General features: G+C 51.9%; 1 protein-coding gene across 1 annotated transcript; it reads right to left on the bottom strand.

Annotated features, from left to right (window-relative positions):
* Window positions 1-1,594: 1,594 nt before the first annotated feature.
* On the bottom strand, window positions 1,595-9,540 carry GASK1A (golgi associated kinase 1A; the record flags this gene model as incomplete). The annotated part of the gene is made up of 4 exons (XM_027814859.2): window positions 1,595-4,091; window positions 4,677-4,780; window positions 5,057-5,179; window positions 8,704-9,540. Coding segments are annotated over 4 exons (1,275 nt in total), but the record flags the coding sequence as incomplete, so codon positions are not given.
* Window positions 9,541-14,952: the final 5,412 nt, after the last annotated feature.

Here is a 14,952-nt window from a genome sequence, read left to right as displayed (position 1 = left end):
GTGAGTGGTTTCAGCGGGTGTTTGGGCTGCTCTGTGAGGTCTGTACAGGGCTGCTGCAAAGGCTGTTTCGCGTCCAGTGGCTGCAACAAGCAGCTCAAGAAGTGGCCCTTAAAGCAGCAAAAAGGCATTTAGTTTATGGAGAGTTAGGCCAGCAAAGAACTGGAGCAGGCTGCTGGGGGGTGTTCCAGGGTTGCCAGCTTTGTGGGGGTTAAGAACAGGCTGAACAGGAGTGGTGTGGTGGGGTGGGGTTCGGTCTGGGTGGGTGCAAGTGTGCATGGGTTCAGTGCACATGCATGCATGTTCATGGAGGATATGCATACACACATTTGTGCACACATGCACATCTGTGTGAACATATGGGTACGTGCATGCACGGGGGTGGGTGGGGCGCAAGTGTGAGTGCGTGTGTGCGTGCATGTGGGAGGGCTGGGGTGCATGAGTTTACATGCGTGCTTGTGTGTGCATGTGTTCAGTCGGTTGGAGCTGATTTGGCCCTTGCCTTTCTTCCCCCAGCCCTATTTTCTGCCAGCTGAAGGGCCGCAGGCAGCCAGAGATCTGCTAAACACAGATCATGCCACTTGGATCACTGTGGAAAGAAAGCTTCCGCCTCATGCAGCCCAGCGAGGGAGTGTGCCCGTGCTCTCAAATGCTATTCCCAGAGCACTGGCAGTGAGTAGCACATTCCCACAGTGCCAAGGGTGGGCACAAGGGCACTGCAGGGATGTCCTCCTGCAAGCAGCCCTGGCGGGAGCGCTGCCTGGTCCTCCAGGAAAGCCTTACAGGCTCTTCCAGCAGCTGTTGAAGTGACAAGGGAAGGACAAGGCATGGGACAGCTGCACTGGGCTTTTGTCTTGGGTCTTTTCGGGGGATGTGTGGAGCAAGCAGTACCTTAAGCCCATGCTGCTGGCTCCGGGGGGCACTTGCACACAGATGGGTTCACTTTCTTAATGGTCTTGGCTCCTTGCTGCTGCTCTACTCCATCCTGTCACCAGTGATGCTAGCAAGAGCATCCTTGATAGGATGGGAGCTGTGTTTAATTGCCCCTCACTGGGAGCCACAGGCATTTCATCTCTTGCAAGTCCAGGGAAAGTGCCTTAACTTGTTTCTCCACTGTTTTTTTCCTTGCTTAGCTGCTGCCGCCTTCTTAAAGCTGAAGAAGTCGTGCCCCGGCACCGCAGCCAGCTGGGACCATGTACTTTTTTTTTATTACCTCACCCCAACAGGATCTGTGATGATGCCTGGTGAAATTTGATTAAAACAGGATCACTGCTGAGATGAGATCTTGTTTGTCAAGCGTGGCTCCGAGTGAATTCTTCTAACTACGTTATAAACCCATAAAAATAAGATTATCATAGGAATTATGACACAGTCATGGCTCGAGCAAACTGAACCCAATGCTCCATATTAAAGGCTGATATAAAAGCCATCCACATAATTTCTCTGAATGGCCATGACCACAGTTCAGGGCCTGTGAGCTTTGCTGGCTGCATAGACAAAAGCCCATGGAAAAAATTACTATTAGAGGAGACTAATGATCAGCCTCAGCAAGATCATGGCTTTTGCTTCTCTCATTTATCCATACGTTGTTCTTTGTTAAATAAAAAGTGATTTTTATTCACATGCATAACTGCTTACAGATGTTCCCATACATGTTTAGGCAGCAAACACACATGTTACAACTAAGGAAATGAAAAAAAACCTTGAAAAATCCCCACTACCTTGTGCAATAATAAGGTAAAGCAGATGCAACGAGAGGCAAGGCAAAAGCCACTGTTCCAGCACAGCAAAGCCTGCAGCTTTGGCCACCACGCAGTGCCCCACCTTCCTCTCACTTCTTGCTGAGAACTTGGCTTACATTGGATGAAAACCTCTTTTAATGAAATTTCTCATTTTAATGAGAAAAATAAGACTATGATGCTACACATCCTATCTAATATTCTTGTTACCACATAGCTTTTCACAGGATGTTTTCTCGATTTAATTACGTTATGTTTAGTCTCCTATATTCATACAAGGCCATGCCTGGGCATGGCTTTTCACAGGACCCAGGATGAGTTACTTGGTTCTCCCCCATGCTTATAGGCTAAGGTCACCTCCTAATAATGAATCTGCATGATCTGGGCTTTAGCAGGGCTTTCCCAACGGTCGTCCATCCCATGGGGCAGCAAACAGGGTGGTAAATCATGGGGTGGAGAGAGTGCTGGGGGAAAGGCTTTCCCTGGCTAACTGGAGGGCAGGACTCCAGGAAGATGCTGCCACTGGTACTCTGGATGCTGATGCGCCCATGATGCCGAGTGCTGACACTTTCTGAGAGCACTTGTGGTTGTTGATTCGTCACCCACACCCCACTTCATCTTCTCTTCAGCAAGAGGAAAAAGGGGGGGGAAAGGTAATTGCTCATGCTTATCAGCGTGAGTGTTAAAGTCTCCCCTTGCAGGCTCTAAAACTGACATGGTGCTGAGAGGGGTGGAGGAGGGAAGGCATCAATGCCCACTGCTTCTTCCTCTCCCGCTTCATGGATGGCCATGTTGTCCAAAGCTAGGGCAATGGGACAGCATCATGGCATGGGTGTCCACACCGATCTCGCTAAGACTTTCCAAAGGCACAAGTGATTTGGGGTGCCTCAAGCATGGAGGCTCCACCTGTAGCCCTGGAGAAATGGAGAGCTGCTCCCTGAGGCCCCTTTAAAAAGCCAGCCCCATGGGGTGGGAAGCATCTGCTCCTGGCAAGCAAACACAGACTGCATGCCTCAGCTGGGAAACACACTGTGGAGAGCAAGAGGCTCTGACAAAGCCCATCCCTGTATCTTTTTTCCTCCTGTTGCTTTTGAATTACCTCTCAGCCCTGACACTTGAGGACCTGCCTGGCTGGGGTGCTGCTGCACCCCATCACAGTGGGCTGCTGGGCAAGAGCCTAAGGGGTGACAGGAGTGGGATGGCCTCTGCCTGAGCATGCTCAGAAAGCATTTTGCACTTGATTGCCTTCTGCTGAAATAGCCTGGCATTTTGGTTAGAAGATATTTCTGCAAGCCTTGGAAGAGTTTTTGCACAGCTGTGCCTTAAAAGAGCAGGCAGGATCACTTTTCACAGTGGGGTAGGTTTGCCCTTTAGTCTCCTGACAGTGAAGAGAAAGAGCGAGCGAGAGATTTAAATCTTCAGATCCCACGTTCAAAATGCACATTGGCAGCAGCCCAGGCCTGCCAAGGCAGGGCGCATGGCACAGGACACATGGCACATGGCAATGGCACAGGGTGCTTGCCGGGATGGCACCTTGCCTGGCCCCGGCTGCGGGCAGTGGCTTATGCTGGCTCCCAGGCACACATCACCTTGCCCACAGGGGGAAAGGCAGAGCTCGGCTCTGGCAACTTGTTCCTGCCTAATCCACTTAGAAAACTCCCCTCTGTGCTCCAACCTCTCTGGCTGTGATGTTTTGGAAACAGCAAAGGCATCTTCAAAAGGCCCAGTGCAAGCCACTGAAAGGCTGCCAGTGACTTCCCCCAGCCTTGAGCAGTGCCTCTCACTGCTTCTTTAACCCTTTCCAGGGCCCCTGTGGGCTCTTCAGCTGCCCAAGCCTCCAGTTTTTGAAGTTGCTGGGGTGGGGGTGGGGGGTGAAGGCACCCCAAAAAAATCTCTCTGTGCCCCTCCTTTGAAAATCCATGCTGAGACCATTATTTGGTAACTGTCGCCTTTCTCAAGCAGTTGTGGATTGTTTCAGGAGAAGTCTCCTCCTCCTCTTTCATACTCCTTGTGATCCCTTCTCCAGGGCATCCTACAAGCAGCAGGGGAACCACCTTTTGGAGAGCCAAGCACCCGCACGCAGTCTCACATCGCCGCTGGGATTTGCCAGGCAGGCGTGCCGTGCCTGCCAAAGGTCGGTTGGTTCACCGCAGCGAGTCCTCAAACACCGTCAGGTTGCGCTCCTGGATGTACCGCAGCAGGATGCGTGCCCGCCTGTCGATGGTCCGAAGCAGGGGTCTCAGGCCCTCAGCACCGCCCTGGCTCTCCCAGAGCTCCCGGTCCACGTGCAGCGACTCCAGCAGCAGGTTCTGCAACCTGCCCGACCGCAGCGTGGCCACCGCTGCTGCAGGGAAGCTGCAGCAGAGGAGCAGAAGAGAGAGGGAGGGAAGGGGTTACACAGGGAAAGCCTAGCAGGGAGGAGGGGAGCAGCAGGGCCGAGCAAAGGCCACCCCTGCTTTTAGCAGAAATGCATATCCACCTAGAGGAACATAGGAACATAGGATGAGGAGCACTCTGCTTAAAACTGCCCACGGTGAGCATGCAGGACAGCTCCATCAGAAACGGGTCCAAATAAGCTCTAAAACAAGGGGCCTATAGTGTGCCAAAATGCCCGACAGGCAACGACGCAAGAAATGCTGACTATTTGTTATTTTTGCACAGCTGCCAATTTGAGAGGGGAAAGTAGGCTTTGGAGACTGCCATCGGCCAGCCAGAGCAGGATGAAGAGCTAGTTTCAGGGCAGGAGCACGTGTGATGGGTTAGCAAGCCTACCCGCTTGCCCTGTCCTGGGTGGGAGGTGGCCCCGCTTGACACAGGTGCCGGACTGGGGAGGCCAGGAGCAGCAGGAAAGTGTGCACTGAGGGCTCTGTCCATCCCTGCGTCCAAGCTCAGCCCTCACCTGGGACAAGCCCCCAGGAGCGTGCACTTCGCCCTTCCTACCTGTCTATGCCTTGCAGGAGCCTGAAGTTGAGCTTCTCCTCAGGGTGTTGGAGCCTGCCTGCATTGTCGATGAACACCAGCCGGGACGGTGCGCTCCTCCGGACCTGCCAGCGGGACAAGAAGGAAAAGTTCCCTTACCACAGGGAGTCACCAGCTTGGGGGTTTGGGCTGCTTTTTTAATGCATTGAGAAATGCTGAGAGCATTTGGGGGCCAGCAGCTGACAAAGCCCAGGTTCCTCCGTGCCCAGACACACCTCCCACCATGGACCCAGCATCACCATGGGACCTACATCCCCTTTTCTGCCACCTCAGCCCTGCAGGCACCTCCCAGGCACCTTCAACTTAGTCCCAGAGCAGCCCCTGGGGAGTGGGGGTCGTACCAGGATGTGGACAAGGACCAGCTCTGCTGGGTTTCGGCACTTCTCGTGGAGCATCTCCTCCATGCAGGGCTCAGAGGCGTCAGGCTGAAACCCACAGCAGTAGCGGTCCAGGCGGTCATGAACCTGTGGGAGACATTTGTGGACCTTAGCGGGGACAGGAGCCCAGGACAGGGAGGTCCAGTTGTGAACTTTTCTTGCTCAGAGGAAAATAAGTTTCTAAGGATCTTCAGTAGACATGAAAAGGAAAAGCTTTTTGTCACACTGGTGAGCGAGAGAGGCAGGGAAGCATTCAGAAGCTGAGCTGACTTGCAAACCCCCCTTGGCCTGGAGAAGAGACCAACAAAGGTGGTGATGACAGGCCTTCCTGATGGAGTTCAGACACCTTCTGCACCTGGTACCTCCACACTCCGTATTTGCACAGAACAAACAGGTCACGCTTCCAGCTGAAACCAAGGGAAGACATACACGGTGATGAATGTGAAAAAAAATCAACAAAAGCACCCAAGGAAACCTAGGTTTTGAAACCTCAGAAAGAGATACTTTTTTTTCCTCAGGCCAAGTCTCAGTGCACTGGATGATGGTTTTATCTGGCTCCTGTCACAGATACGCCCTTTCATCCATCCCTATGGTAACCTGAGCAGCTCTCAATGGAAAGACGAATGGAAAAGGATTGGCAAGCGAAAAAGCAATTTGTGCGCTACACAGAGCATGCCTGACATGTAAGCTGGGCCATGGTGACTTGTTTTAACTACATTTGTGTTTAATTATTTGCAGGTGCTGCTAAGGCTTTGCGTACTCGAGGCTGTCAAGCCCCCCTCTTCCCACCCCAAACCCCTGCAGAAACCCCAGTGCTGCTTGGCAGTTTCCAGTGTTTCAACCGTGCCCTCAGAGGGATGAGGGACTTTTAAAAGACATAAATCTGCCAGACCCAGCTTCAGTAATCCTGCCCTGGTATTCATGAAGCTTCCTTAGCTTTGCCAGAAGTAGCCAGCACATCCTCTCTGGTGGCCTGTGGGGCAGATAGAACCACACTGGCTGGCTCACCACCTCCAGCTCCGGACGCCTGTTTGCAACATTACAGCAAAAATATCCCCATATATATATATATTATTTCCTTTAAATAGATATAAAATGAATATATTTTCCAGTTGCAGCACAAAGGCATCCAACTTTCTCATTTGCTCAGGGTTGCTGGTACCAACCTGGGAGCCAGGGCCTGGGGTGCAGAGAGGCTCCTGGCACTGTTGTGGAGCCTGTCTCAGGTGAGCCCAGGGCGATCTACAGGTGATGACTTAGGCAGAAGCCAAGCAACCCACAGTGGCTGCCTATTCCCCTCACCCTGATCAGCAGCACAATTTATCTATTACAGGTTGTGCTTTGAGAAAGAGTTCAGTCTGAGTCCAAACACTAATCAAGCACTGGAGAAGACGTTGCAGGAAACACAAAGTTTGATTGCCATAGCCGTTACATTCATAACCCTTTGAGGAGGAAGATTAGTCCCACACCGGAGCCCCTTAACAAAACCTTCTGTTTCCTGAGGTTTAATGAAGCACTCAGGTCAGCATTTCTTCATTGGGAGACATGCTGGTTGAAAGTGTTAAAGTGTCTTTTGACACAAAAAACGTGGAAATGAAAGAAAACCTCACATTTCCTCCATGCATCTCCTTGGTCTACCTGCTGGAAAGCTCAGCACTCCAGTTTTTCTCATCTGCCAGGTTGTTTTCCAGGCTTCACAGAAAGTGAAGACAACCCGTGATGACTTACAGAGACATTAAATGGGCTGAGACCTCCACCCACGCACCCACAAGTGCCTGTGAAACTGAGGTGGATGGGTGCTGGACCCACAGAGGTGTAAGGTGGAGGCTGGACCTAATGTCCTAGTGGAGCCCTGGAAGGTGGACCAGCCGGCTGTGGAGATGCTAGAGTGCTGTTGACATGTTGACAAGCCCTCCCTCCCCTGGCCCTCCCCAGGTTGGTTATATTAATTTCTCCTCGCCAGAGCCTAAACGGTTCTAATGAATGGAACACCAGGTCATACTGCTGAAACATGAATACATGAGCTGCATCTTCTCCCATCCAAGCTCAAACCCTGTGAGAAGCTCACTGTCAGCCCCTCTTTGGTCTCACACAAAGCTCAGCCACCCCAGAGCATCTCCTTGGGTCTGATAGATCTTTCCAGCCGTGACTTAGCCTGGGTTGGCTTCCCCCATGGAAAACTTCCTTGTTCTCCCCCAGGCTGGGAAGCCAGTGCCACAGAGCAGGGATGTGGCTGCAGCCCTTCAGAGTTGATGCATTTTTGGCCCTTTTTAAAGTGCAGGACAAAGCCATCAGCAGCTGCCCCCTTCCCACCAGGCTCAGCATTTTTCCCCCAGAAGAGCTTTGCACCAAGAGGGTTGTTCCCTTGTGGCAAACACCAAGAGAAATAAATACAGAAACAGCCCAATTTTAAGGCTAATTGAAGAAAACCACCAAGATTTCAATGCCAATGTACAGCAGGGCTCAAAGCTGGCAGCTTCTCCTTCCCCAGCAGGGGCTGTGAGAGGCTAAAGCCATTCCTGAAGGATGCTGTTTCTCTTCTATAACATCCTGCTGACTTGGTGCCTCTTTACCTTTACTTGACTTTTCCACATGGGAGGATCCTATTAGAGTTATTGAGGAAAGCCTGTGGATTGCCCTTGGATTTATCATTGCGCTGCTTCGTCCCTCCAAGGGGAAGTCTCCATAAAACTAGATATTTTCTCCTGGACACTCAGCCTTTCCATTGCACTCGACAGCATATTGGCCTAGGGAAGGGAAGGGGGTTGGTTAATCTTCTCGTTTCTCTGGCTGTTTCAGCTAAAATATTTCCCAGCCCAGCCAGGACTGCTCCACCTCTGCCAGCCATAGTCTGAGGTTATAAAGATTAATGCTCAGGCTTTGCCAAAAAACAGAGAGAATAATAAGAACACGTATTTTAATAGGTTTTTTTTTCCCCTTTCTTTCTTCACTTCTTTCTTATTTTAATACTTGCCTTTTCAGGCACTTTCCCCTTGTCTGATAACCAAAGCTCCAGCCCCAAGGTGCCTAAACAGGCTTTTTTCCACAGAAATAATTTTTGCCTCCTCACAGCCGCCCTCTAAGAAATAGTAACTCTCTGGGACGCTGTCATAATCCCTCGTAGCAGCAGGGTATGATTTTCCAGACAGAAGATTAAGCACTATTAATGCTGAAGAGGCAGAGGAGCAGGGGGAAAGCAATGCTGTACAAAGGGACGGGTACCCTGTTTTCCAGTGCCAGCAGCGCATCCCCAGACTTTGATCTGATGGGGCTGATGCAGAACACGCTGCGTGCCCCTAGTGATGCCTTATCCCAAGCCATGCAAAGCGAAGCCAATGGAGCCATGCCAGGAGAAAGCTCACCCATGTGAGAATGGACTCGCTGCGTTCAAAACCCCTGCAAGTCCCAGGCATGGACCATTCTTGGGCCAAACTGCTTCTGCACAAAGCTTTGCCGCTCCCCATTAGCTAATGAGTAAAATTACAGCCCAAGAAACTGCAGCCTATGTGACCCCACAGAGGAGAAGGAGACCATGGTCAGACAAGGCAGCTGCAGGGGGACCCGGGCAGCACAGCTGGTGGGACAAGTGGTCTCCGTCGCTCCAGCCCTACCTGAAGGAGAAAGTCGAAGAGGGCCAGGCGACTCCACTCGCCACGAGGGATGCTGGAGCAGGAAGCATCCCCAGCTGTCACCGCTGGTCCATGGGGCTGCAGCATCTCCTGGTACTGCAGCCACCCCAGGGCGCAGGAGTTCTGGTCATTGTTGACATCCTCCAGGTGCCAGAGGTCAGGCGCCCACCAGATGATGGGTCGCAGGGAGCCGTCGGTGTAGCTGTAGGGCAGGAGGTGGCTGGTAAAGCGCCGGGCCACAGCGGGCAGGCTGCGGTTCAGCCCCAGCACCCTGTCCAGGTGGAAGGCCAGCACCTCATAGAGGTCCCTGGGGCGCTTGATGAGCCCACAGTGCCCATCCTGGCACTCCCACTCTGGGCTGGCTGGCGAGGCATCCCGCTCAGCGTCCCCCATGGCCCGCAGCCCCACTCGCAGGACTTGCCCATGGGCTGGGACACGGGTTTTGGAGACCACCTGCCCACTGGCCAGCAGTTGCATCTTCTGAAGGTCATCATTGGAGAGCCACGGGGGAGCATCACCCCCCACACCCCGCCGCCGCCTCCTGCCCTGGCCAGGAGGCTGGTCCCACTGCAGGTGAACTGGGGATATGGGGAGCCTTTTGCTGCGAGTCTGGACCCCGGACAGGGGGGCAGCTGCCTCTGGCTGGGGGCCAGGGGGGGACAATGCTGGCAGCGGGTGGGGGGAGCGGTCTGGGGGGGGGGGCAGGTGGGAGAGGGCCAGCAGGGCCAGGGCCAGCAGCACCCCCAGGGCTGCTGAGGCAGGGGGCTTCAGCCCCGTCCTTCGCCATGGTCGCTGGGCCTGTGGGGAGAGAAAGGGAGAGCATTACCAGAGGATCCCGTGTGGTACTATGGCCAAGGACCCCCAGACCTATGTGCCCCCTGCCCCAGGCAGAGCTCTCAATAAACTTTAAGGGGTTTGCTTTGGAGGTGCAGCCCCTCTGCTTGTGTTCCCCACACACTCGCTGCCTCCATGGCGTGTAGCAGAAGTATGGATGGCAGCATGATTTGTGCCAGAAATTAGCTGCAGTCCCTTCAGGAGCTGATCAGAGCAAGGGCTGCCCCACCACAGACATTACCATGCCTGCAGCGATGATGTACAGGATCACCCTATGGGTGATGAATTCTTCACGATCAAATATTTTGCTTTAAAGACTCAAGAAATTAAAAAGAAAAAAATAATAAAATAAATAGACCAAACCAGAGCAAATTCCTGGCTGGATGCGAACACTTTCCAGTTCCTAGGAGGTTTTTATCTTCAGACCTTACTTTGGGCATCCTCAGTGGTTCCTATTTTGGTTGCATACTGAACCCATAACCCAGATCCCCACGCCCTCATTCACAGGACATCTCAATGTGTGCTGAGACACAGCCTCTAGAGCTCTGCCCGTTGCTGTGTCCGGCGTCAGGAGCTGGGACAGCCTACATTTTAAAAGGATGCAAACTGCTGTATCTAAAACCTAAAATATTCTGATTCCAAGCACCAAGGAACTGCCTTTAGATGGGTACTACCAAGTTTTGGTGTATGTATCTTTACACACACAGCTTTCCCCGCTCCGGCTTTTAGCTTTTAGTCATACTTTCTTCTCTGAAGAGACTTACAAAAATTATATAGGCTGGAAAGGCAGTTATAAGCAAATGCTATGCAAGTCTCCTCTCACCGCTAAGCTCATCTCTCCCCTTTGGCCTAAAGCAACCCCACTCATCCAGCACTGGGGCTGCCCCAAGCACAGCACCTTCCCATTTGGGGTGAGGTGGAGGGGTGCGATGGGGCAGCACTGGGAGACCCTCCCAGCCCACCCCAACCCTGGGCCACGCCGCACCCCCACCACGCTCACCTGGGCTCAGGTGCTTTAACGAGCTTCCAGGGGCTGGAGCAGCAAAAGGCACCTTGGTGCCGTTTCTCTGCTTTACAACGGGCATTTCCAAGTGGCTCAAACCCATGTTGGAAATTGAGGCACTGTTCAAATGGATACATTTTTCTGCAATTATTTATTTTGGAAGCATAAGTGTATCTATGGCAGACACAGCGGGACAATACAGTGCCAGAGAAGGGATAAGAGACTGTTTATAAAAGGAAAATCCTGGAAAAAACCAAAACTCTGAAAAACTGGAGGGAGGTGAGAGCCAGTAGCCAGAATGACTTCCAGAAGGCAGCTGGGTGAGCAGAAGCATTTCCAGCCACAGGGCTTTTAGGACCGCAGGCTCCCACCAGCTGCAGGGACCCACCACCAGCACAACTCCAGCCCTCAAAGGAGCTGCCCCAGGTGACCCCAGTGCATGAGCCCCTTCACAAGCTGATCCAGCACTATCCTAAAATCCATCAGGTTTCATGTCCTCACTGTGGGGAGGCTGGTTCAGGTGTCCCCACGGTGAGGAGCCACATCCCTCCCAAAGACAGTATGTCAGCCGAGGTGGGTAAGGGGAGCCACAAAGCCACCAACTTGCTGGCAGCAACCATGGGGGGTTTCCTTCAAGGTCTCCCTCTCAAGGACTGAGCAGATTTAATGCAGCTTATAATAGCTAGCAATGGAGTGATTCAACTTTATAGTTCTCACTTAATTTTTCCTCTCCCAGAAATACAACGTAGTGCAGCAAAATATATCCACCAGGCCAAATTTGTTGCCCACACACAGCTTACACCGAGCTCTGCCGGGAGCTGGGGCTGCCTGGTACAGGGCTTTGGAACCTGCTGGGGGACACCCTGTCTTACCAGTCCCTTAAAGCCGCAGAGTGAAGAGAAGCTAGTCCAGGGTGAGACTGTTCACGGGCATATCTACCCTAGACCACGGGTAGGGTTATTCAAGGCTTGGGATTAACTGTCACAGGCATCATACTACCTGGCTAAATTATTGCCTTAGGCCCCTTTCTGGGCAGGGGATGAGCATGAATACCCCTGAGCAGCCCCAAGGGGCAGCAGAACTTCTACCAAGTGGCTGGTTGTGATGCCTCCTCAGCTCTCCCACTTGGATGGGATAATGATGTGCCGTGTAACCATAGCCAACGCCAGCTAACACAGGTGGCACCTGAGTTCAGCTACCCAAAACCTTCATGCCCTGCATTTCAAGCAAGTCCCGCAGAGTGCAGACACATTTGTATTCCCAAGTACCCGCAACCCAGGTCTGGCAATCTGAGCAAGAGTTTAAGGGAGGCACAATGTCTAAATCATAGTTTAACCACAGTAAAATAACACTGTGGCTTTAAAAGGCCAGACCATATCCTGATATCCATACTCCTTTCAGGTCATCACTGGAAGTGCTTCACAGTCTGTCCCTCCAACCCCGAAGTATGCTGAATTAATTGCAATGACACCTATGGAGTTAATCCTCATGGACAGGATTAACTGTAAGTCTCAGTACTCCCATCTGCATCCAGCAGAGTTCCCTTCCCAACCCGTGCTTCCCTTGGCAAGTTTTCCCAGCACCTCCCCCATCCCACCCTTCTGGAGACACACAGCCCACTGTGTCCTCACCAAAACGCTCTTCTTCTGCACAAAGGATTTGCAGGATGATCATTTTTGTCATCTGCCCGATAATAACCCTTTGGCTACTTACACCATCCCTGGGCATGCAAACTGCCTAGCTGCCAAAAATCCCAATATCCTGGCGGGGTAAGGGTGCATGCCGGAGCCATTCGAAGAACCTTGGAAACACTGCAGGAAAAATCCTTTTTAATCCACATCTGGAGAGTAGTGGATGCCAAATGGATGGCAATGATTGCATGGTTTTTAATGTCAAGTCAGTTTACAGTCCAAGTGGTTAAGGAATCATTATTGTCCAAACTGACTTCATCTTCTCTGTCAGTGGGCTCGGGTTTGGGCACCACAAGTTACAGCTTCATTTCTTTCCCAATCTGACCTTGAAATCCTGTGCTGTGAAGCTGGGAGAGGGCCACTGCAGGCTCCCTTCCCCAGTGCCATTCAGGGCTTCCCTGCCACATCCACAATAAAACAAACAAAAAAAAAAGTGCAAGTACAGTCTCTGTGTTATTTCTGGCAGTTGGTAATGCAAATTTAATCATAACCTAAATGATAAAACATTGCAGAAATAATACTGTATTTACAAGCCCAGGGTAAATACTTTTCCAAAGAAACTTTCTCTGAGCCCATGCTGTAAAAAAATGCTGAAGTTAAAGCTATGGCTTCGTTTCAGCCTGAAATGCAAACCATACGTACAGCTCTGCTTTGCCAGTCTGACATACTGACAGTACAGCATGTCTTTGCTAGAAATTAGGTCCATTTCCCAGTGGACAAGCTACAGGCAAAACCCATAAAAAGGCTTAAGAGAAGTACTGTTTTTTCCAGGGTGCCAATGAGTAAATAATATATACCCTCGCTCATCAAAGGGACATACAGCATGGCCCGGGCTCCCAAAGGCACAGTGGAGAGGCTATGCAGCCTGGCTGCCTGGGGACAAAACTCCCAAGTATGGCGGGGAGGGGGGGTGGGTGGGGTGGGGGCGTGTGGGGGGGTGTGTGTGCATGGGTGTGTGTTATCCTCGACATTGTATTCCCAGGACACTTGAACCTTGGCAGAATTTGAAGCAGAGAAGTCTGTTTTCAATTTCTTTTCAAAGAGCATCAAATTGCCTTTGTCAAGCTGAAAGAAAAGAAAACCAAACCCCAAACGTCATGATCCAAGAATGTAAGAAACAGCCCTAAAACTAGAAAGATGCCATGGCAATATATGGCCTTTAAAAATGGAATTGATCCCTGTTTTCCCTCTGGCATCCAAAAGAGTGCTCCTGCTCTTGCACCAGCACTGCCAGACCCCTCCAGCAGCAAATCCCACTGTCCCAAAGAGGTGACCAAGGGAGCCAGAACAGCTCAGCCACAGCCACGGCCCTCTTGGCCACCTGCCTGCCCTAGGCTCCCAAGCTCAGAGGACTGCTGAAGGCTGCTGGTGAGTGGGTTAAAAGCAGGTATGTGCATTTATCTGGATGCATACCATGCAGGGTCTATTTTGCATGGGGGGTGCAGCACACAGAGCTGTACTTAACCTCCCAGCACTGTGCTCGCTGCCTGCCCGATGAACCACAAAACCGCCTGGGCAGCAGAAGACTGCCTGCCATGACCGATTTTAACAAAGACTGCTTGAAAAGCAACAGGGAAACCTCCTCTAGCTACCCCTCACCCCTGGGAACATCTCCAGAGCCTTGCACCCAACACATGGTGCTCGCAGAAGATCCAAGCATGTTGGGGAGAGAGGCTGAGAGTAGGTGTGTCAACCAGATCTGGGAGGGGAACAGCCTCTTCCTTTTGGTATCATCCAGGAGTGTTTTGGCTTGTTAAAGGCATGGCACATGGGCTAAGCTCACTGCTGGGGACCCATAACCATGCTGAGGGTGTGGAAGGAGACAATACCCCTCCACTGCCAGAGTGACTCTGGGCAAGTCTGAGCAGAAGGAAATCCTTGGCAGCATCCGTCACCCATCATTCAAGTGTTTAAGTGCTTTCCTATATCATCCTGCTCAGAGAAGACAGATGGCTTGCAGAGTGGGAATTTACTAAAGACAGCTATTAAATGATGACTGCCAGCCGCAAAGGTAGCCCCGCTCAGAGCAGCTGCCCAGGGGGCAGATCCACTGTGCTCCCCCAGCACATGGGTACACCACCACCCACCCTCACCCGCATTGCCATGGGGCACGAAGAATGGACAGCCTTTCACCCAGCCTCATGAGCCATTAGTGGCCATAATTCCTAGCAGACCCACACCAGCTTTGCGTCTGGAGTTGTTTCCACCAGGGATGCAGGGGTTTTTTCCTCCAAAATGACCTTCAAGGTGGGAGGACCATGACCCCACTGCATTGTGGCCCCCTGCGGACACCCTGAAGGCCACCCTGCTCAGCACCAGGGCAGGGATGCTCGAGGTGCCCCTGCAGACCTGCTTCCACACATTGCTCCTCATGAGTGGCTTGGGAAGCTCAAGCCAGGCACTGCAGAGGTGAGAAGGGGTACCATGTTCCCACAAACCATATGCAAGGGAATCACAGCAAATGCTGGGTCAGCTGAAGGCCAGGAGATGGAAACATGATACATCACCACATGGTGCTGGGTCCCTCCCTGCAGAGTCAGCAAAGTCCTCATAGCTGGCACACAAACCTTCCCACCAGCATGTCCAAAACCAAACCAGAAAATAACCAAGTTAAGTTGCGCAGGACGAAACTTTAAAACATGATGTACTTTTGCTAAATTTTGGGCAGTCTGCAAAGCTTCTGCCTCCAGGGGATAATTTATA

The sequence above is a fragment of the Falco cherrug genome, chromosome 4, assembly GCF_023634085.1.
Source record: "Falco cherrug isolate bFalChe1 chromosome 4, bFalChe1.pri, whole genome shotgun sequence".
Classification (NCBI taxonomy): domain Eukaryota; kingdom Metazoa; phylum Chordata; class Aves; order Falconiformes; family Falconidae; genus Falco; species Falco cherrug.
Note: the sequence above shows the minus strand (reverse complement) of the source record. Positions and strands in the feature narration are given on the sequence as shown.